Source organism: Prionailurus viverrinus, chromosome D3 (assembly GCF_022837055.1).
Source record: "Prionailurus viverrinus isolate Anna chromosome D3, UM_Priviv_1.0, whole genome shotgun sequence".
Taxonomy (NCBI): Eukaryota; Metazoa; Chordata; class Mammalia; order Carnivora; family Felidae; genus Prionailurus; species Prionailurus viverrinus.
Window position 1 is genome coordinate 81,408,968 of NC_062572.1, and position 23,911 is coordinate 81,432,878.

Genomic DNA, 23,911 nt, shown 5'->3' on the forward strand with positions numbered 1-23,911 from the left:
TTTGGCTCAGGTCATGATCTCACGGTCCATGAGTTTGAGCCCCGCACTGGGCTCTTTGCTGACAGCTTGGAGCCTGGAGCCTGCTTCCTATTCTGTGTCTCCCTCTCTCTCTCTCTCCCTCTGCCCCTCTCCCACTCACACTCTGTCTCTCCCAAAAGTAAATAGACATTAAAAAATTTAAAAAAAAAGAATTTCAGGAAGGAAAATCAAATGAGAATATAGCTGATACTTTTTTCTTTAACATCATGTTAGAGATAACTACTTAATCAGGTAATAACTTGATTATGATCCCATATCTCCACCAGAATGCAATGATACTGAATTTAGAATCTCACACCTCCTTTCCACAGAAAATTCCAATTAATAAATGCAGAAGGATTGAGGGAAATATAAAATTACAACTAGGTAAACACCACAGTAATAGTTATGCCACCAAGATCCATTGATAAATGCTAAACTGAGTGGGCGAAAGTTTGAAGCAAAACAGGATATTTGCAGTCTTAAAAGAATCTCTCCTAAATATATATTAATTACAAAGGAAAAAGAGTAACTTACAATGGAGAAACCCCTCAGACATCACCACACCAAGGGGTCAAGGCTAACCTAACCAGTAATAAGATACATTAACATCATATAACCCTAATATGGTACACTAAGAAAGGCACGACATAGTATTTTTGGCAAAAGAATATGTGGTATACTTTCCAAAAATGCTAATAACCTCGATCTATTCAGGGGAGTGTATCAGACAGACTCAGACTGAGAAACAGTCCACAAAATAATGGACCAGTACTTTTCAAAAGTGTCATGGGCATAAAACACAATAAAAGACTGAGGAACTGTCATAGAATGGAGGCTGAAGAGACATAACTAAACACAATAAGGAAACCTGGATTGGATCCTGAGCCAGAAAATACACAATAGTGGAAAACCTGGTGAATTTCAACTAAGAACGGTAGTTTAGTTGATAGTATTAGACAACTGTTAATGTCCTGGTGTTTGATAATTATACTGTAGTTCTATGTTCACATTAGGTGCAGTGGGTGAAGAGTGTATAATAACACAATCACTCTCTGTAGTATTTTTGTAACTTCTCTACAGATCTAAAAATATTTCAAAATAAAAAGTAGAAAAAAATTACTTTGGAGCCTAAGCCTGTACTCAAAAGATAACACTGGCTAGAGCCAGAGTTGTAACCACCACAAATTTTATGGATAGCTGTGATTTCATGTAACCGTTGTTCTTGTAAATAAAGGTTATTTCCTAAGCTCACAGGCTTTAAGCGATTTAATGCTCACATCAGCGTCAACCATACTAAAAAGCTCATTATTTAAAGACGGTGTTTTGCAGTTCTCTCAGGCTTTTCTTCAGTTCACTCTTCTTTCAGCTTCTCCAACTGGATAATTTCGATTGGCCCCGGTTCCACATTCTTCTTTCCACCTGTCCAAATTTCTGTTGGATTCATCTAGTGAATGTTTCATTCCAATTATTGTACTTTTCAGCTTCAGTATGTCCATTTGGTTCTTCTTCATAATTCCTATCTCTTTACTGATGCTCTCATTATTCATGCATCACTTTCTGATTTTTAGTTTTTTTGTCCATCATTTCCCTTGCGTATTTAAGCGTATTTAAGACAGTTTACTGAAGTCTTTGTGTAATAAGTCCAAAGTCTAGACTTCCTCAAGAATCATATCTGTCGATTTTTTTTTCCTTTGAATGAGCCATATTCTCCTGATTTCTTTCTGTGCCTTGGAATTTTTTGTTGAAAACTTGCATTTTTAATATTACAGTGTGGTAATCCTGGAAATCAGATTCTCCTCCTTCACCAGGGCTTATTTATGTTGAATTTTGATGGTGTCAGTCGTCTGTTTGTTTTGCTAAGCCTGACCAGTTTCTCCTCGCATGGAGCTCACAGATCCACCAGATGTGGAAGGGACCTATTAGGTCTTTTCCCAGCAGGCATTCCATGCATTTGGGGTTAGATGTGGGGGAAGGGGGAATGTGAGACAAAAGTCGGCCTCTGCATTGGTCCCTCAGGAAGCCACCAGATCATAGTATTTTAAGAACAAAGTCCAAAGTAAATACCAGTAAGTCACACCAGGAATACAGGCCGCAGTCCCCACAGGTGCTGCCCCTTCCACATCAGTGAATGGAGATGGTAATCCAGTGGGTAAAAACACCACTGCGTTCTCTTACCAAAACCCAACTGCCCTTTTCTTCATTAAGCAGTCTGCTAGTTGCCATAAATATTGGATCAGATTCTAGAGTTCCAAAAAAGCCAATTCTATCACTCTTTGACAGCTTGTTTGTTTCAGTAGAGGAACTGTTCTTTTATGGGCCATACTCAGCCATTTTCTGTGATGTCATCTAGAGACTGTGTTAACTACTTTTGATAGCTAATAAAAATATAGAAACCTGCCATGTGAGGAGCAAATATTGCCAGTCAAAACTGTAAGAAAGTAGTTGAGACCTGCACGCAAGAGATTATCAGGTAAACTAGTAAGCTATGTAATTCACACTAGTTCATATGCTTCTTTATACTTAATATTTTGGGGTGTATATTTTTTTCAGCATGAGGTATGTCACTTCCAAGTGACAACGGTATGTGACTTTACACGTGTCCTGTAAGAACTAATTATCAAATTTCCTCATGGCCAGTAACCACCAGAGGTTGCTAGTTATGCAGATGACTCATGTTCAGCTGTACACTTGAGAAGAATTCACATTTTTTTCTTCATACCTGATGTCCTTTATCTGTTCCAAGATATCATAGTACAGTTACCTGTCATGCCTCCTTAGGCTTCTCTTGGTTGTGACAATTTCTCAGAGTTTGTTTTGAAGACTTGCAAGTTCGGAAGAGTAGTAGTCAGGTATATTGTAGGAGGCTCCTCTGTTGGAATTTGATGTTTCTTTCATGGTTAATTAGAAGGGGGTTATGGATTTGGGGGAGGAAAACTCCATGTGTAAAATGCCGCTCTTATCACATATCAAGGGTGCATACCATCAACATGACTTATCACCATCGATATTAAACTTGATCATCTGCTGAGGGAGTGTTTGTCAGGTTTCTCCACAATAAAGTTAATGATTTCCCCTCCCCTTTCATATTATGCTCTTTGGAAGGAACCCACTATGTGCAACCAATACTTACGGAATGAGGAGTTACGGGGAGTTATACTCTATCTACTAAGACCATCAAGTACCTACATAAATTATTTGCAATTCTTCTACGCAGAGGATACACATTTTAAACTCAGCCAATTATGTGATTAAAAGCTGTCATTCTACAAGATTCGATTAACATTATAATCACCAATATTTCCATTCATGCTTTCCCCATTCTACTTAGAAATTAATTTTTACCAGTATATATGCAAAGTCCTTACTCCTTTTATGAGCCTATTCTAGCCAGCACTATCAAAAAATTTATAAGTTATTTAAATATTTAGGCACACATGTATTCTATTATAACTATGCTACAATTCATTTGAAAATTATCCTGATAGACGTTGTCCCCGATTGTCATTACTACAAAGAATTCTGCAATTTTGCACATCTCTCCTGGTAAAATTGGAGATTTTCAGAAGACAAACAGAATGATGATTCATTACAAAATTAATTTGGTGGATTGCAATTACCTTTTTCTCTTTTAAATAAAATGAAATAGAAGGGAATACAATAGGATAGAGAACACATCACAATAAGGTACTTCAGAAGTAGTAAAGAATTGTTTTGAAAAAGTATTGTTAATTTTTCCCTATGTATGTGCGTGTATACGAATATAGCACACTGTAGTGAAATATCTATTTCAAACTATTTTATATACACATAAGTTTGAAAACCATCTCTGTTAAGTGGAATTGCTAGAATAAACTGTATTCTCAACTTCACAAGATAGTAGCAAAGTGTCAATCACAATTTAGATGCATATCGGCAGTATATGAGATTCCTATTTTCTCTAAATCCCCACAATTAACTGGCATTATCCTATTTACCTTAAGCCAATCTAAACAGGATGAAATGGCATCCTGTGGTTTGGGCATCTATTTGCCTTATTACTAGTGAGCACGAACATCTTTTCATGTTTTTACTGGCCAGTTGGGTTTCCTATCTTTTCAACGGTGTGTATCTATATCTTTTGATCAAACAGGATTATAGTTGTTGGCCTTATTTCTTTGACTTGTACATTATATTATATGTGTGTGTGTCTCTACATATATATAGAAACATGTATATACTTGCATAAAAATTGTGGTGGTTTTTGTTAAATAGAAGTTTTAGAAGTTCAATGCAACATAATTCACCAAATTTATCCTCTCTGGACTGAACTTTTCTGTGTTTTCTACGAGAAAATTTCTCTTGTCTTATGTTGCATAAAAATAGTTTTAAATTTTTTTCACACGTCATTATCTAGAACGTATTTGTATATGGTGTGAGATAGAGCTCTAATTTTATGTTTTTAACCAATGGACAGAAGCACTAGTATAGTTACCACTTTAGAATGTATTAAGATAAACTCCACATCAGATACAAATACAGGCAACACATTTTAAATTCAATTCTTGTCTTTGGCTATTCGTAATAAAAACTGGAAACAATATCTAACAACAGGAACAGATACAGTTTTTATTCATAATGTAATACCCTACAGCATTGAAAATTAGTTAAGCCCACACCTATGCCAAGGACATACCTCACAAATATAAAAATTGATAAAGAAAAATTTTAAAGGGATTGGCTGTCCTTTTCTCCCCAACACAGCCGAATTTTTTGAAAATAATATGACCTCTTTTTCCTTGATCTTGTAAATCTCAAACAAATTGAGCCTTTGTTTCCATTACATCAGAGAAAGAGAGAGCTTTCACTAACATAATGTAGCCAATATTGCAAAATCCAGGGGCTTTCAGTCTTCCATCTTCCGTTCAGTTTGTGTCTATTGACCATGATCTCTTTCTTAAATAGCTCTCATTTCTTGGCTGTTGTGGACATTCCTCCAGTTTTCCTTCTACTTCTCTGTCCAAAGAAGAATGGTCTCGGTCTGGTCATTGCGTTTTAGGGTTACTCAAAACTTGATCTTAGGCTTTTCTTCTCACTTTTATACTTCCTATTGTTTTGAAGATTTTATTTTTAAGTAATCTTGATACCCATTGTTGGGCTCAAACTCACAACCCCGAGATCAAGAGTCTCATGCTCCACCAACTGAGCCAGCCAGGCACCCCTCCGTCCGTGTAGGCTTTTTTGATCCACCCTTGGCTTCAGCTCGCACCTATATGCAAGCCTTACAAACAGCTCCAAATCCTTATATGTAACTCCAACCTTAACACAACCACTTGAGACACAAACTGAATTATGTTTAAAACCAAACTCACGATATCCCCCATGAACCCTGTTTAGGTAGTAACCCTCCTACCTCCTTAGTGTTTATAGTCTCAGGAGATGGCACCACCTTGCACTCAGGTACACAAGAGAACCAGCAGTCATTCTTTACAACTTTTCCCTGTATAGCCACATATTACTTTTTGATTTTGCTTTTTTCAAAATGCAAATCTGAACATCTCTCCCCTTGTGTAAAACCCTTTAGGGCCTCTCTCCCATCCTAATCAAGACTAGAAGCCTTAATATGATTAACAAGGTGTTACAGGGACTGGCCTCTGCCTCCCTTTCTAGCCTTGCCTCATGACACTCCCCCTTGCTTTAAGGCATCGCGCCACATTGGTCTTTTTCATTTAAGTGGCCTATGCTTCCTACTGTTATAGACCTCTGCATAATTCGCACTTCCAACCCACCCTCCACCCTCTCTCACTCCATTGTTTCATAACATCTGCTTGCATTTTCAAGCATTACTTCCTCAGGGACTATGCAGTCCAAACCAAAACCCAAAACCAGTACTTCAGTTTGTTAGTACATAGCTATGTCCTTTATGATTTGGATTAATGTCTGTCTCTATCACTTAACCATAATTCCATGACAGCAAGACAGGGTTTCTCCAGCACTCATTTGCTTAGTAAAGACTCAAATGTTTGCTGAATAAATTATTTAGAATTATCATTTCAAATGTACATGTAATATGCACTATAGCCACTAGAGGCTGCCTTGCTTCTCTTTTTATTCCTCCAGAAAACAGGAACTATGAAGATTCAGGATACTTAAAAAAACAAAACAAAATAAAACAAAACACCAAACTTTTATGCTTAAGTCACTTACTATACATAAAATGGCAGTGATTCCAAAATATCATCCTTTACATACTACCTATTTTATTATTGCCCAGCACATGTATATTAAATAACATTATTACTTAATATTTCTCTTTAAAGAGAATAACATTTTATTCAGATTTATTGAAAAAGAAAACTCTGTCATCGTTGAATCATTTGGAAACCTCTCAAAATAAATGAATAACTGCAAAAAATTTTAAAACACCTACGTATCCATGTTCCAATAAAAGTGATTTAGCTTATTCCTGTGGAATATTTACCATGCATTGAAAAACCATTAAAAAATTAGCCATTTCTAAAACTTTAATCAACCCAAAATTTGCATTTAAAATGTTATTTGTGGTTATTTTAAGACTATTAAAGCCAAAAATTATTTTTTAAGCCCTAAAATATTTGAACTGTTTAAAAGAAAAAACAATATTTAACATTTCATTGCTAAGATACAAGCTTAGATGACTGTCCTCATTATTCAATGAAACTTTAGCCGTAGAGACCTACACTAATGCAAATTTTGCTAAGTAGAAAATTTCCCAACCACATTCATAATAAATTATCATAAGTAGCAATCAGCAATTATTAATATTCTGGTTTGTGCCACTTCTTAAACATTTTTATTGATAATTAAACCTTTGTGTATTGCGGAAAAGAAAAGTACTTACTGAGAAGATGGCCAGTTGATGTGTTGTGGTCTTGAAAGGTCATATAAACAAGTCCATGATTACAGGTTGTGAAGAAGAATCAGGAAACTACAGATTTGCATAGGAAGTCAATCATGGAAGCAATTCTACATCCAACTTCTCACAGCTCTCTGAGAAGACATATTTTAAATCTGTTTTCAAGTTACATTTTGGAAATCAGACCCTAAATTAAAGATATTCCCTTTACACCCTACTGACTTGTTTTTTTCCAGCTTTAGCTACTAAATAGTTGATATTTGTTTTATTTTTAAAAACCTCTCAAATATTTTCAATATATACTAATATTGCACTAATTGAGAACTGACTATAGTAAACACATTTATGGTGTACTAGGTACCAAGCACTGTGACAAGCACATTCCTAATTGGGTACTTTTCATTACCCCCTTGACAGATAGATGTTAAGGGAGACTGAGAGAAGCTAAGTAATTTTTTTAAGGTCTCGCAGCAAATAATAGGTAGAACTGGGACGTAAACTCTGGGCTCTCCTATGTAATAAGCAAAAGCCTCTTCAGGGACCCTAAGTGCAGGAGATTCAAAAAACTCCATTACAGGGATGGAAATACTGTATGTAAATAATCCATTTCCAATCATGCCCTTTCCATGCCAATCACTAGTCCCTCCCATTCCTCCATTCCAGAAATTGATTCCCTTTCAATCTCTCTGGAAAATTCAATTACAGTAAACATCAGCAATACTTTGTGCTAATAAATAGTAACAGGATACAGCATTAGCTATTTTGATACTATTTTCCTAAGATCGGGATCTTTTTTTCATATTTTTCTACAATGTATAGCACAGAAAAATATTTAGAATTTGAACATCAGCAGCTAACGTTCTATAAAAAATATTTTGAGGGGCGCCTGGGTGGCTCAGTCGGTTCAGCGCCTGACTTCAGCTCAGGTCATGATCTCACGATCCGTGGGTTCGAGCCCCACGACAGGCTCTGTGCTGACAGCTCGGAGCCTGGAGCCTGTTTCCGATTCTGTGTCTCCCTCTCTCTCTGCCCCTCCCCCGTTCATGCTCTGTCTCTCTCTGTCTCAAAAATAAAGGTTAAAAAAAAACTTTTTTAATAAATAAATCAATAAAAAATATTTTGAATTCCTAAGTACTAACAGTGTCAAAAAAAAACTTCTAGCAAAAACAAAAGAAAAAAAACCCCAAAGCCTGATTCAAATGAAAATCTTAGTTTACTGAGTCTGGGTAAACTGAAAGCCGACACTTAACTGTTGGCATACTTTTACACGTAAACCAATAACCTGACCTATGGTTATATAAGAATGCTCTATTTTTATTTTTCCACAGAGCTAAAGGAGATACTTTACTACTTCCATGTAACGTGTAACTTGCCTGATAACACAATTACTGCCACCTATTTATTTTGGTGCTTACAGGGAGCTATACAGACAGAGAGGAAAATTAAAACCTTGCAAAAGCGGCAATCTATGGGTGAAGAAAATAGAAGCTCTTAGGAATAGCGTTCCAATGCTGTTGACTGGAAACTAACATCCCTTTACCACTCGCACGGTGATCAGGGAATGACATAGAAGATAAACGTGGAACTTCCAAACTTGGTATACTCTAGGTGCTAACATTTGATAAAGGAAATTAAAAGTGTCCAAAGCATCCAAGCTTTAAAATAATCACGTTCCACAGTCAATACCTTATTTCCAGCCTAAATGGCCAAGTCAGAAAGACTGCAAGGCATAGTGGGAGAAGAATGGCTTTGGACATAATAAGAAAACGGACTTTAAAGTTCCTCGGAATACTTCCTAGTGGAGTTGACTTGACCAAGCCATTGAACGTTTCTAGACTTCAGTTTACTTAGCTCTCTGCTGATGGGGCTGCATTTGTGCAAACGGTGTTTTAAATCCTAAGTGCTCATTGAGCCCCTCAGAGCTTGTTACACAAGCCGAGGCTTTAAGAATATTTATCCACAGATCCAAGGAAATCCAAAACCCAGAGTTCTACAGTCCAGTTACTTTCTCCACCTCCCGCACCCCTCCCTTTTTGTGGCACCAACTCGGTGGCTAGAAGGCGGTCTTCCAGAAGTTCCAGAAGCCGGTGCTGTGGCCAGGCCTCCAGAGCGGACAGTCACTTGGCTGGGAAAGGAAGAGAAAGGGTGTCAAATTCTAACAACTGCCCTGGGCACCTGCTACACGTGCGAGGGCAATGTCACCGCCTGGCAGCAAACAACAGCAACAATAAAGTGAGAAGTATTACGGAAGCAGCGTGTCCGCAGGCGTGAGGCCAGTTTTGGTGCCACCACACCTCTGCGCTCTGGTCCCCGGGCTTACCTGGGGCTTAGCCGGGTTACGCGTAATCTCGGCAATGAGGCCTCTTCCGCGCAAAGCTAGCTCTCCTGCAGAGTTACCCTCTGCCCCCTGAAAAGACAGCCAAGAGAACGTTCCTAAACCACCGTCATAACTGCCCCTCAACCGCGGAACGCCCCCGAAACCTACCTGCCCAGGGGCTGCTCTCGCGATAATTCTAGGGCCCGTCCTTCGTAACTCCAGTCCCTCCCTCCTCCTCTGGCCAATCAAACAGGAGTGTGGGCGGAGTTTTGCCTTTGAGTTGGGAGCGGGCCTTTCAATCTTTGCTCTCTGGCGTTAGAACGGGCGGGGCTGGGGCGGGGCTGGGGCGGGGCGAGGGGCAGGACATGCACTCTTTCTCGCGAGACTGAAGACCAGGAAGACGCCTGCAGAGCCCGGCTGCTGGTGCAGCAGTGGCTGAGGCAGCGGGTGCTGCTGCATCCGGACCTCCTGCCTCAGAGTCTCCTCCTAGTCTCCGGGTGGGGAGGTGGGACGTGGCCAGGCCAAGGTTGTGGTAGTGCGCAGTGCCCGCTGCGGCTTAGGGGGAATTGAGGCTGAGGCCTGTCAGAGCCAGTCGGGGAGGCGCCCACAGTCCTGACAGGATAAGATGGCGGCGATGGCGCCTGGAGGTGGTGGCAGTGGTGGCGGCGGTGTGAATCCATTCCTCAGCGATTCGGACGAGGACGACGACGAGGTAGCGGCGACCGAGGAGCGGCGGGCAGGACTTCGGCTGGGTTCCGGGAGCGGCCTAGATCCTGGCTCTGCGGACTCGCTGTCGCCCCAGGATCCCGTGGCCTTAGGGAGCAGTGCGCGGCCAGGGCTCCCCGGGGAGGTGTCGGCGGCTGCGGTGGCACTGGGGGGCTGTGGGGAGACCCCTGCCCGCTTGTCCATTGACGCGATCGCGGCTCAGCTGTTGCGCGATCAATACTTGCTGACTGCTCTGGAGCTGCACACCGAGCTGTTAGAGAGTGGCCGCGAACTGCCTCGGCTGCGCGACTACTTCTCCAATCCAGGCAACTTCGAGAGGCAGAGTGGGACCCCGCCGGGGATGGGGGCGCCGGGGATCCCTGGAGCAGCTGGCATTGGAGGCGCAGGAGGTCGGGAACCGAGTACGACGTCTGGCGGGGGACAGCTCAGTAAGTGAACGCAGCCTGTGTCTCTGGCGAGGTGGTTGAGATTGTCGGGCAGGTAGTGAGCATTAGAAACGTTGTAGAGAGAGAGCTGGAAAGGGTGGGGGTCTTTGCGGTGGAAGCAAAAGGATCTGGCGGCGACTCTTCTCTCTTGTGTGCCTCCAACCTTGGGCTGGTCTTGCATTTGCTCCTGGGTTCCCCTGTTGGCGTCGGTCTCTAAAATACCCAGTTTCCAGTTCACTGGCTGTTACGGGGCTACAGAAGGCTCCCTTGCAAACTGGCTTATCGCCTTAGTCATTTTTTCCCTTTTCCTCTAATCTCCTGAATCACCACTACCAGGAAACTGTGTTTCTTAAATTGCGCGCAGTAAGTCTTTGACTCAAAGTCAAGCGAGAGCAAGGAATAGGAAATGTTCTCTCCGCAAAGTCAGATCCTCTAAAGACCCTTTGTGTTTGGAATGGCCTTCGCACTCAAAAATTGGATTTCCTGCCGCACAAAATGTGTTCTGTTTAACTAAGTCCATTCAATTCCATTTCGATGCCTTACATTTCAGTAGTTTCCAAAATTGCGAGAAATCTAAAGAGCAGGGCGGTGGAGTTCTGCCTGTAGTCTATCTCGTGATGCCACCACCTCGCAGGCTTTTTTTTCTCTGCATAACGTAGGAATTTACCTTTTTACCAAGTTATAAAAATTCTTAGCACGATAAAGTAATTGTTTACCCCACCTGGCGTATATTTATAAGCGTTTCTTAGGGCCTGAAAACCTACTCTCGAGGATGTATTCTGCATTACCGGTATCCTCTTCCGGCAGGCAACTTAGATTTTCCCTTACTAATGGTGTGAGAAGTTTTAGTGTGTCAGGTGAGGCCAACTGGAATTTACTAAGAAAGGTTAAATGTACGATTTTTAAACTGCAGCGCAATTGATTGTTTTGCCTCTCCGTCCGCATGGTGCCAGAGAATTCTGTTGCCAAATCTAGACACGGTGCAGGTGCAAAGGGTGCATTTTCCATCAAGGTAAATCCCAGGCAGATTTCTCTCTTTGATACGAAATTTTCTCAGTAGGTACAACTTCCTTACTCAGTATGTAGGATAATCTTCTTTTCAGGAAGAGCTGTTCTCGTTGCCGGCCGGCCTAAATGTCTTCTTTGTAAATGCTTCCCCCTCCTCCCCCCCCCATGTTTAGTTGCTTGTGTCTTTTTTTTCCCCCCCTCAGTGGCTTGTTTCATTGTACTATTTGCATATGTAAACTGTGGTCTTTAATTGTTTTGTATTTGGTTTGTTGACAGCATCATTTTTCTCCGTTAGATAGGTACTTCTTGAGGGACCTCTTTATACCCTTCACACTTTGCATAGTCCCTAGCCTATTGTTGAACGTAACTTAATTACATCTGCTGTTTTTCCACTCTGTTAATATAATGAAATAGGTTATTCTTTGCTTTGTGACTTCGTTCTAGTTGAAAGAATTTCTTAGCCTACCTTATTGCAGCTTGATATCACTGTTACTAGTGAAAATTTCTCTTTAAAACTTTCTGTATATAGAAATAGTTATATTTAGGGGGGGCCGGAGTGGCTCAATCAGTGGAGCATCTGACTTCGGCTTAGGTCATGATCTCATGGTTCGTGGGTTCGAGCCAGACATCGGGCTCCTTGCTGTCAGAGCAGAGTCTGCTTCGGAGCCTCTGTCCCCCTCTCTCTCTGCTCCTCCCCTGCTCACGCTCACTCTCTCTCTCTCAAAAATGAATAAACATTTTTAAAAAAAGTTGTATTTTTGATTTAAACTCTAAGTAGTATTTTCAAGTGAATACAAAGGACATGAACAAAAAAGAAAAAAGTAAAAATTATCAGTAATCTCACCAATGATATTTGCCTTTCCTGTCTTTTCCATTCATATATATTAAAAAACTAACATTGGATTAAATTATTTTGTATAGCTTTATGTTATTTGACAGGCACTTTTTTATCATCAACTTTGATGTAAGACGGCATACAACAAAATGCACCTATTTTAAAGTGTATAGTTTGATGAGTTTTGAAAAACGAATCACTATTGCAATTAAAATATAGAACATTTTTATCATCCTCAGAATTTCTTCATATTTCTTTGCATTATATCCCCAGTCCCACCTTTAGACCTCCACTGATCACTATATAACAGTTTTGCAGCCTGGGCACTATCAAAATTTTGGACCTGATAATTCTAGAATGTTTAACAGGATCTCTGGCCTCTCTTTCCACACTAGATGCCTGTAGCAACCATTCCTACTCCATCTCTCAAGTTGTGACAACCAAAATGTCTCCAGCATTGTCCAGGGAATGGGAGGCCAAAATTCCCCAGATTAGGAACCACTTCTATACATAAGTTTTGCCGGCTCTAAAATTTCATATAAATGGAATCATGGAGCGCATATATTCTTTCCTGTATGGTTTCTTTTTGCATAAACACATATTTTCATTTCATTTGGATAATACCTAAGAATACAATTGTTGGGTCATATAGTTACTATATACTTAAGTTTATAAGAAGCTGTCAAACTGTTTTCCAAAGTGGTTGTACCATTTAGAATTCCCATCACCAGTGTATGAGAGTTCCACATCCCCTAAACACTATTTTCAGGCTTTTTATTTAACTTCTTCTATGAGAGATTGGTGGTATCGCATGTGTTGTGTTGTTTTTTTTTTTCTTTTTCCCCAAATGTTTATTTATTTATTTTTGAGAGAGAGAGCAGGGGAGGGGCAGAAGGAGAGAGAGAAACCCAAGCAGGCTCCTGCTGTCAGCACAGACATGGGGCTGGAGCCCAGGAACCTTGAGATCACGACCTGAGCTGAAATCAAGAGTTGATCGCTTAACCAACTGAGCCACCCAGGCACCCCTCATTGTGGTTTTAATTTTTGTTTCCCTGAGAACTAGTGATGCTGAACTCCCTTTTCCTGAGCTTTTTGCCATTAGTATATTTTCTTTTGTGGGAAATGTCTGTTCATGTCTTTAACTGAATTTTTAAATTAGGCTTTATATATTCTGGACCCAAGTCCTTTATTAATATGTGTTTTGCAAATACTTTTCCCAGTATGGTTTGCATGTCATTTTTTAAATTTCTTCCAAGTCCAGTTAATCAAGTTTTTCCTTTAATGATTCATGATTTTTGTGTCCTAATGAGAAATATTTGCCAATCCCAAAGTTGCAGAAATTTTCTCCTACATTTTCTTCTAGAAGTTTTATGGTTTTAGCTTTTGCATTTAGGTCTGTGATGGCAGGACTGCACTTCAATTAAGGTTATAAAAAAAAGAACTATTTCTTAAATATTCTTTCTATAAATGTGCAAACATAGCACAAGCTTTAGTACAGTTTAAATACAAATGCGTTGTATATATCAAAATATCAGTGCCTATAAATTTCTTAATCTAGTTAGAAAATAGATAAATGCTAAAGTAAGTCTGTAAGACTGTGCTTAGTACCATGTTTTGAAGATTTTGACTAAGCTCTGGAATGCACAGATTATATTTTAGGAATTCAGAGGATAAGTGTTCCTTTAGGATTGGACTACTGCCTGTTTTTTAAAGATCCCCTATGTTCAAGTTTAGTGTGTTGATTATTGCTAACTGGATTATGACTTTATAAAGCTCAATAAGAACATTTTGGTTGATTATACAGTGTAAAAATTGATAGTTTGGATTATCTAAAACATTAAGTTATTTTTCTTTTTTGTATATATTTTGATTGATATATATCAATCTGAAAATTTATCATACTTTGGAATATTAAATATGTAACCAAAAGTAGTTTCTTTCATTGATGTCTAAAAACAGTTTAATTTTGCAAGATTTACTGAATTATTTACCTAGAAGTCTGTTGACCTTAGGTAAATATTATAGTATGATAGTGCTTTTAAAATACTTAAAGAAGTCTTCATACTGTATTTAATCTTTTTTCTTGACTGAAAGAGTAATCCATGTTTGTAAAACATTCAAATAGTAGAAGAATTTTATGGTTTGAACAGACACACACCATTTATATTTTTTCTCTGTATTTTTGCCAATTGGGCCAGAATAAACTTCCATTTAGTAATTGTTTTGCTTTTCAGTTAGATTGCAAGATAAAAATTATGGCAATGTCATTGATTAACACTGAGCAGATTGTAGTATCTTTGCCAGAGGAATGCTGGTTCCACTTTGAAGTTTTAGAGCACTGATCGAAATCGGACTGTAATTTCAGAGATGAGCCCAACTTTTTTTTTTTATTTAGTAGAGACAGTAGGTGATCAGATGGAGAAGACAAATGACTTAATGCCTGTCAGTAATGGATTTCTTTTATTCTGTATTTACCATGTCTTCAAGGTTTTTTTTTAATTTTTTTAAAATGTTCATTTTTGAGAGAGAGAGAGAGAGAGAGAGTGCTAGTAGGGGAGGGGCGAGAGAGGGAGCCACAGAATCCGAAGCAGGCTTCAGGCTCCGAGCGGTCAGCACAGAGCCCGACCCAGGGCTCAAACCCACAAACCACGAGATCATGACCTGACCTGAAGTTGGACTCCCAACCGACTGAGCCACCCAGCCACCCTACCATGTCTTCAAGTTTTAATAAGGTAGCTTGTCAAGAGGCAGTCATTTATGATTGTGATAATTTCACTTGTGAGTCTATAGCTCTCTTGAGTCATTTTCCTCCTTTTCAAAGTTTTCTGTTTCATGATCCTACCTGTCTTTTCTCAGAATTCTCAGAGTGCATATCTCACTGTGTTCAGTATTTCTTTTTCAGTATCACCAATGCTAAGCTGTCATGATGACAGTCTTCCAACGTTCCCATCTTTTTCACTTTACAAAGTACTTCCTCCCTCGTTAGGATGAAATTGGGTTTAGTGCTTCCTCTGGCTTCTGAGAGAAAATATCAGTAAATATTGCTAAAATATTTCCAAACTGTTTCAATAAAATAACTTATTAGTTTCACTGCTTTTAGCGAATGAGACTTTCCACTATTGTCTAGACCATATACATTCCTAAATTTATCTGTTGTATAACTGGCATTTTTCTTGCCAATGCCTTTCTTGTATCAAAAGTAGTCACATAGTCTCACTGGCTAGCACGGTGACTTGAATATAGTTGCTATTCAATATCCTATGTTGATCAATGTATTTTTTAAATTGTATAATCAGTTAGGATTGTGGAAATCCAAAAGATGTTTAATGCAGGTCCTTGAGCTTATGTTCTTGGTGAAAAGGCAGCAGGACTAACACATGAAAAAGCTATAGAACAGTGACACAAATAATAGTGTAAACATTCAGATATAGAAAAATTATTGCTGATTGTGATGATGAAATGGTATTTGTGGAGAAAGTGGAATTTTGAATAAATAGTAACTTTATTATTTGGCCATATTTAGACTCTTTATCGTGAGTGAGGAAAAGAAAAAGGAAGTGAGAGTAAAGGAAAGATAATATTTATTTTATATTTTGCCTTATTTAAAACATCTGGGACCATGTTTACCATTATCTGGCTCTCCACTAAATAAAGTGATTCCATTTGGGTACTTGTAAAAATGCAGTATGATATTTCAAGCCATTGTGGTATTTGGGCTGAAAGGAAACAAGATAGGGATTTTAATCAGAGAAAGCAGACCTTATTTCTGTCAGAAATTGAAATTATACTTTCTATTTTTCAAAAAGAAAGTTAGTGATCTTCAGAATGTATACGTGGTTTTTTTTTTTAAACTTGATTGGAAAAAAACCTAGAATTAATATAATTTTCATTTTGCTTAGTATTTTTAGGTCAAAGACTAAGTTTGGTTAATTTGTTTTTATATGGCTTTAAAAAATTTTTTCTTAAATGTTTGTTTATTTTTGAGAGAGAGAGAGAGACAGAGTGTGAGCAGGGGAGGGGCAGAGAGAGAGGGAGACACAGAATCGAAGCAGGCTCCATGCTCCGAGCTGTCAGCACAGAGCTTGATGCAGGGCTTGGACTCACAAACCACAAGATCATGACCTGAGTAGAAGTTGGCTGAGCCACCCACGTGCCCCATTTTTGTATGGCTTTTAACTATGCTTCTCTCCCCTGTGTGTGTTTTTTTTTTTTTTTAACGTTTATTCATTTTTTAGAGACAGAGAGAGACAGAGCATGACTGGGGAGGGGCAGAGAGAGAGGGAGACACAGAATCTGAAGCAGGCTCCAGGCTCTGAGCTGTCATCACAGAGCCGGACACGGGGCTTGAACTCAAGAACCAGGAGATCATGACCTGAGCTGAAGTTGGACGCTCAACCGACTGAGCCACCCAGGCACCCCTCCCCCATGATTTTTTGATGAAAAACATTTACCTTGGTCTAAAAATTACAAATACCGAGAAAGGTCTTAAATATTAACGGCTTATTTTTACTGGCTTCTACCTATAAGTACTGAGATTTGATGATAAATTATGGTTTCTAAGTTATTTATACTAAAAATATGCTGTTGGTGTTTAAGTAAATAGTGTTGTGCTATTTGTCCGTATTTTGAACTCTGTGCCTCTTTGATTTGAGGAGATTTACATTAGTTTTATTTTGTTTTGTTTGGAGTAAGTTATTTCTTCTTACATGTCTGGCACTTGTCTACTTTTTTGTTACTTTATATTGAATATCATCTATTAGTTGAAATTGCAAAATAACCGTAAAAAAATCATTTTTTGCTCACCAACTATTGGTACCTGTGTACCAGTTTATCTATTCTTAATGTCCTGTTGCCATTTGTGACCTTGAGGATCAATGTTGTTTGGAAAGGAAATCTTCAGAATCAGTTTATAATTCTTATTATAGTGTTGATACAGATCTCTTTTAAGATATATTTAGCATGTGTCAAGTGAAGAAAACTATTTTATACCAAAGTTTTTTATTGCATTGCACGGGGTGTCTTGTAAATATTCTGTGCGTGTGTATGGAAGTAGAATTACCATTAGAAAAGGACCTAGCAGGGCACCTGTGTGGCTCTGTCAGTTGAGCTTCTGACTCTGGATTTTGGTTCAGGTCCTGATCTCCTGGTCGGTGGGGTCAAGCCCTGCCCTGCGTCAGTCTCTGGCTGGCAGCGTGGAGCCTTTTGGGATTCTCTCTCTGCAGCACACCCTCTTCCCCTTCCCCTGCCTCTCTCTCAAAATAAATAAACATAAAAAAAAAAAAAAGGAAAAGAAAAGGACCTAGCAACAGTCTTAAAGTTTCTAATTTTTCTTAAAGACTTTCTTTACCATCATGGTGAAAATTGAAAAAAAAAATTTAAGTTTCTTTATTTATTTTTGAGAGAGAGAGAGTGTGTGTGTACAGGGAAGGGAAGAGAGAGAGAGGGAGAGAGAGAATCCCAAGCAGGCTCTGCGGACGCTGGGCTCGATCTCACGAGAACAGTGAGATCATGACGTGAGCCAAAATCAAGAGTCACATGCTTAACCAACTGAGCCACCTACGTGCCCCAAGAATTAAAACTTTTTTGTTTTTTGTTTTTTTTTTTGTCAGAGATGGATGTGTAAGGAGAGTTAACCAAAGAATGTAAGGTGGAATGATGAGAATTACGAATGTATCACCAAAATCTCTAGTCCATTTTATCAGTGTTCTTAAGGATGAATATTTGCATTTTGTGCCCTTTAGTACGTCATAATAGTAAGAATACTGATTTTTGTCTACTAACCTTTTATTTATTTTTAATGTTTATTTATTTTTGAGAGAGAGAGACAGAGTGTGAGAGGGGGAAGGACAGAGAGAGAGGGAGAGGGAAACACAGAATCTGAAGCAGGCTTCAGGCTCCGAGCTGTCAACACAGACCCCGACACAGGGCTCGAACTCACAAACTGGGAGATCATAACCTGAGTTGAAGTTGGACGCTCAACTGACTGAGCCACCCGGGTGCCCCATCTCCTAAACCTTTAAATAAGAGGTCCGTATCAAAAAGGTAGCCTGTATTGATAGGTAATTTTTGAATCTATGGTCTCACTGGACTCTTCCCAACAAGTTTTTTCTACAAGCAATATTCTCTTCTGATTGTAGTTTTGATAAAAATATGTGTGACACGAAGGCTGGAACACAAAATATGGACTCATGCACTGTTGGTTTGATACTCTGGAAAGTAACTTGGCAATATCGATCACTTTGTAAAAAAACATATTCCTTAATCTCCAGTTCTACTTCTGTAATTTATTATAGACATATATGTTTGTTAGCATTAAAACAATTGAACCGTCATTTTTTAAATATCATTTATAGGTAAAAGTATTAAAGATTTAAAAAACCCTAAATATCAACAGTAAAGATTGGTTAATTAAAACAGAATAGTCTATATGTGCTAATGTGGAATGATCACCAAGTTCTATTATAAATTGAATAAATTAATAACAAGTGTATATGTTTCCATTTATGTACAAAAAAGATATTTGCATATGCCTAGCATAATTTAAAAGGATACATACAAACAATGGAGTATTACTTGGAAATCAAAAAGAATGAAATCTTGCCATTTGCAACTACGGAGATGGAACTAGAGGGTATTATGCTAAGCAAAATTAGTCAGAGAAAGACAAAAATCATATGACTTCACTCATATGAGGAATTTAAGATACAGAACAAATGAACATAAGGGAAGGGAAGCAAAAATAATATAAAAACAGGGAGGGGGACAAAACATAAAAGACTCTTAAATATAGATAACAAACAAGGTTGCTGGACGGGTTTGGGGAGGGGTAGTGGTCTAAATGAGTAAGGGGCATTAAGGAATCTACTCTTGAAATCATTGTTGCACCATATGCTAACTAACTTGGGTGTAAATTAAACAATACATAAATTTTAAAAAGCAACAACAAAAAACAAAAATAGAGTCTATACAAAAAAAAAGGATACATACAAAAGAGGCTAAACAATGATTGATACTTCAGAGGAGGATTGCCGATTGGGAGATGGGCACAGGGCCTTACCTTTCCTTGTGTGCCCTGTTATATTTTCCCACAAATCATGTAGTTAGTGGCAGGACTAGGATTCCAACCCAGATCACTAACTTCAAAGCCTACACTCCTTTCATTACAAACAACTGCTGTTTTATGTCTGCTTTAAAATAGCTCAGCAGGAGTTCTTAGGTCATTTTAGTGTATGATTGGGCAACATAGCTTAATTCATTCAGAGTATATCTTATTAACTCCATCAGAATAGCCACCCTCCTTAATGCAGAAAGCAGGTCAGATAGTATAAAATTGACCATTTAAAAAAAACGGTCAAAGTGACAAACCGTAGCACCACACACTAAGGCAAAGGTGAATACTCTGCCTAAAGCATCACTTAATTTCATCAAGAGGTCCATGTTACAGAGTGCTTCACTTAATCTATATCAGGACCTGCATACCCTACATGTGATTGTAGGATATCCGGGTTGTAGACCAGGATCGGCTGAGCCTCACATTAGAGCCCAATATGGTCACTAATGGTTCTTCTGAATGAAATAATCTTACAAGGGCGAATTCATTTATACTCTCTTTTTCAGTCTTGACGTTTTGCTGCATGGTTACATCTCAAGTTTCTGGTGTAGTCACAGAGCATGACTAAGCCTCAAAGAAGAGAAGACCACAATGGAAGTCATGGGTGTAGCTTTCTTCCCAGCAATCAGAAATGATGTGCATTTGTTTTTGTAACCAGTTGGTCCTGTTGTAGGTGGATAAGGTTGCTCACTCAAGGTAGTGTCATCATATTTTCTGTTATTTCTCACCCTCTCAGTTCTGTGCTTGTGTGCTGCCTTAGTTAAGGCCTTTAGCTCACATCTGGACCATCATTTTTAACCTTCTAACTGGTTCATGTGCCCTTAATCTCTTCTTCCATCATTATTATTACTTGATCTTAAAAGCTATTTATTTATGCCACTCCAGCTGAAACCTTTTAAAATTGCTTCCTCCTGTCTAAAGCAACTTTTTCCAAACATTTTTTTTATTAGCAAAATTGTATATTACAGAAAAAAAGAATTTGCAAACCTGTTTGGGAATTTACAAACCTATCTAGGAATTTTAATATTTTCCCATTTTTTTGCATAGTATATGATAAAAGTGATTTTAAAATATTTTATTATGGATATATATAATAAAGTTCCTCCTAACATTTTGTTTCTTTCTGCCTTTTCAACCATGCTGTCCATATACAAAACTTTTATTGTACTCCCATTGTTTACTCAGTGTCCCTTAAACGTAATTTTTATATATGTATGTATGTGTGTATATATATTTTTTATTTTATAGCTCAGCCTGGAGCATGTCTTTTTTTTTTAATGTTTACTTATTTATTTTGAGAGAGAGAGAGAAAGAGAGCATGCTTACATGACAGCAGGGGAGGGGCAGAGAGATAGGGAGAGAGAGAGAATCCCAAGCAGGCTCCGCGCTGTCAGTGCAGAGCCCGACCAAGGGCTTGATCTCACAACTATGAGATTGTGACCTGAGCCAAAATCAAGAGTTGAACACTTGAACTGACTGGGCCACATAGGCGCCCTCTAATAAACTCTTAATAGTGAATTTTTTGGGTGTTAGTTTTAGCTGACTAGGTTTTGGTTTTTTTTTTTTAATTTCTTTTAATGTTTTTTTTTTTTAATTTTTTTTTTTTTTCCAACGTTTATTTATTTTGGGGACAGAGAGAGACAGAGCATGAACGGGGGAGGGGCAGAGAGAGAGGGAGACACAGAATCGGAAACAGGTTCCAGGCTCCGAGCCATCAGCCCAGAGCCTGACGCGGGGCTCGAACTCACGGACCGCGAGATCGTGACCTGGCTGAAGTCGGACGCTTAACCGACTGCGCCACCCAGGCGCCCCTGATAATAGTTATTAATACCCCTCCTTTTTGCCTGACAACCGTTCATAGGGCAAAATCCTCCAGCACTATAGAAGTTTTAACTTAAATAAATAGTTTGTTATAAAGTTTCTGCATTTAAGTCTTTTCTTAAGGTTTAGTCTTGTGACTTTGAAGGCTAGCCCATTGTGGAATCTTGTGACAAAGAGAAAAAGACAGCTGACTGCAATCTGGGAGACTTGATGCTCTGCCTTACTCACAGATTAATTCATTGAATCTTTAACATACAGTGATCTGATTGTATCATTGTTATCTATATACATGACTTAATTCCAGTGACTTACAGGCTTATTTAAGGCAAGGACCAACTCTTACCAAATTTATATTCCCCACTGAGGATTATTAAATACTGAATGAATGCATAGTTCTATGTTCTCATCTGTGAAAATGTGGGGGTTGGACTATCTCTAATATTCTAGTTTTCAAATATTTTGAACGTAGGGGTCAGTGAAATGAGCCCCAGCATTGGAGAGAAATTGAGGATCAGAAAATATAAATGTAAGTTTTGTCCTTGCCAGATCTGTAAGATCCATACTTAATTTATTTTTTTATTTTTTTTTTCAACGTTTATTTATTTTTGGGACAGAGAGAGACAGAGCATGAACGGGGGAGGGGCAGAGAGAGAGGGAGACACAGAATCGGAAACAGGCTCCAGGCTCTGAGCCATCAGCCCAGAGCCCGACGCGGGGCTCGAACTCACGGACCGTGAGATCGTGACCTGGCTGAAGTCGGACGCTTAACCGACTGCGCCACCCAGGCGCCCCGAAGTGGTTAACATATTAAAATGTTTATATACAACCTCAGGTTTAAGGATAATTTATTATTTTTCTATATATTGAATTTCTATAGCTTATATTTCTTTGTTATTTACTATGACATAGATTTATTTAGGCATGGTTCAGTAAACCACCTTTACAGAAAGAATTCAAATATAAAGCTAATTGTTTGGTAATACTTTTCTCCCTATCCTTTTATTATGAATTGGGTACTTTCATGACTTTTTAATTATCAAATGCTCACATTATAAAAAGTATTAAATGCCTTTGGGGGTAAAATACCAAAATACCAACAAAACTAGATGGTACAAAGAAGAGTATATAGTGAAAATTTTTAATTCTTTTTTTTTTTTATGTTTATTTATTTTTAAGAGACAGACAGAGCATGAGCGAGGGAGGGGCAGAGAGAGAGGGAGACACAGAATCGGAAGCAGGCTCCAGGCTCTGAGCTGTCAGCACAGCTGACAGAGCTGTTGCTTAACCGACTGAGCCACCCAGTGCCCCTAATTACAGTTAGTTTTTAAAGTACTATGTAATTTCCATAAAAGATACCTTTTCAGTTTTTCGAACTGTTGTAAAAGTATATCCTGCCAATAGTGCTAAAATATTAAAATAAATATATGTGAGACTTTCATATGTGATTTATGAAATTAATCTGCACGCTTTATAGTCACACTGTGTATAATGAATTTAGTTCTCAGACTTAATTTGAAACCTACATACAGGTTTTACCAGTTTGCCAACTATGATGAAACTTGTGAGCCATTCAGTTTCTTGAGTTATAAAGTGAATTATTAAGAAGTTACATAACCCTAGAATTTGAAGAAATGCTTTGTGGCATACTCCATATTAGAATATGATAGCTTCTTTCTTAATAAAAGAGGTTAAAAGTTTCAAACTCTTTCTCTTTTAATAGTATTTAGAAAGGCACTTACCTTGGAAAAGAATTGTGGCTGAATCTAAAGAAGGATGTTTCTCTTAAGGCTATAGTATTACCTGTTATTAGTCTGAAAATCCAAAGTACTTTTACAACATTTGTTATAGGTTATTTCAGTCAAAATTGAAATTATTTTCTTCATTAGTAGTTTTTTTTTCCCTGAAATAGAACAAATTTAAGTGAATTAGGAGATTTTTACTTTTGTGACATCTTAGTTATTATTTAGACAGGTGTCAGATTTTTTTTTTTTTTTTGAAAACATAAAGTTGTGGTTAGCCTGGACTAAAACATTTGGAAAATATTTTTCAATGGCCATAATAATGCCAACTTGAAAACTGTGTGTATGTTTGCTTTCCCCAAGGACTTTCCCATTATACAGAGGAGTTCTTTGAAAATTTCAGAGAAATACTAACAGTATAATGGAGAAATAATGTATGGTGGTTAAACAGCTCTAACCTAGGTCTGTATGTATGATTAAACATAATATGAAGAGGAAAAGAAAGACATACTTAGAAAACTAACATTAGATGGATACTTAACATTAAAAAAATACTGATCTGAAATCAACAACCAACAGCATTCTTTTTTTTTTTTTTTTAAGTTTATTCATTATTTTGAGAGAGAAAGAGCAGGTAAGGGGCAGAGAGAGAGAGGGAGAGAGAGAATCCCAAGCAGGCTCCATGCTATTGTCATGGAGCCTGATGCAGGGCTTGAAGCACGAACCTTAAAGTCATGACCAAAGCTGAAACCAAGAGTCAGATGCTTAAGCAACTAAGCCACCCAGGCACCCCACAACCAACATTGTCCTTAGCATTCCATGAAAATCAGGAATAAAACAGTGAGGACTGATGTCACAATACCAGAATATTGGTTGATAAAAGTTCATCCTATTGGGTATACATGCTTTATACATAATACACATGTTGGAGAGATCAGAATGAGTTGCTAAGATGTGACTAAGAGTAGAGGATATAGTGCTCAAGTGGAGTTTCTGGTTAGGGCAGTAATGGCCAGATAAACTAATATCAGAAAATC

The 23,911-nt window shown here is 38.3% G+C and overlaps 2 protein-coding genes across 16 annotated transcripts in view; one reads left to right on the top strand and one right to left on the bottom strand.

Annotated features, from left to right (window-relative positions):
- PIGN (phosphatidylinositol glycan anchor biosynthesis class N) overlaps nucleotides 1-9,355 on the bottom strand; it is a 106,232-nt gene extending 96,877 nt beyond the window's left edge. For 7 of the 9 annotated variants that reach the window (XR_007145799.1, XR_007145800.1, XM_047827656.1 and 4 more), the window contains exons 1-2: nucleotides 9,213-9,355; nucleotides 6,878-7,026 (exon numbers count right to left, since the gene is read on the bottom strand). The gene's annotated coding sequence lies outside the window, so the exon portion shown is untranslated. Of the gene's footprint in view, nucleotides 1-6,877; nucleotides 7,048-8,938; nucleotides 9,018-9,212 lie in introns of all 9 variants that reach the window. The other 2 variants (XM_047827651.1, XM_047827652.1) reach the window with 2 other exon arrangements.
- A 257-nt stretch (nucleotides 9,356-9,612) lies between these two features.
- The window catches only part of RELCH (RAB11 binding and LisH domain, coiled-coil and HEAT repeat containing), a 116,978-nt gene continuing 102,679 nt past the window's right edge, over nucleotides 9,613-23,911 (top strand). For all 7 annotated transcript variants that reach the window (XR_007145714.1, XM_047827166.1, XM_047827163.1 and 4 more), the window contains exon 1: nucleotides 9,613-10,363. Coding sequence is in view for 6 of the 7 variants with exons in the window: in XM_047827166.1 (XP_047683122.1) it covers nucleotides 9,835-10,363 (529 nt within the window). In the remaining variant the exon portion in view is untranslated. The remainder of the gene's footprint in view (nucleotides 10,364-23,911) is intronic.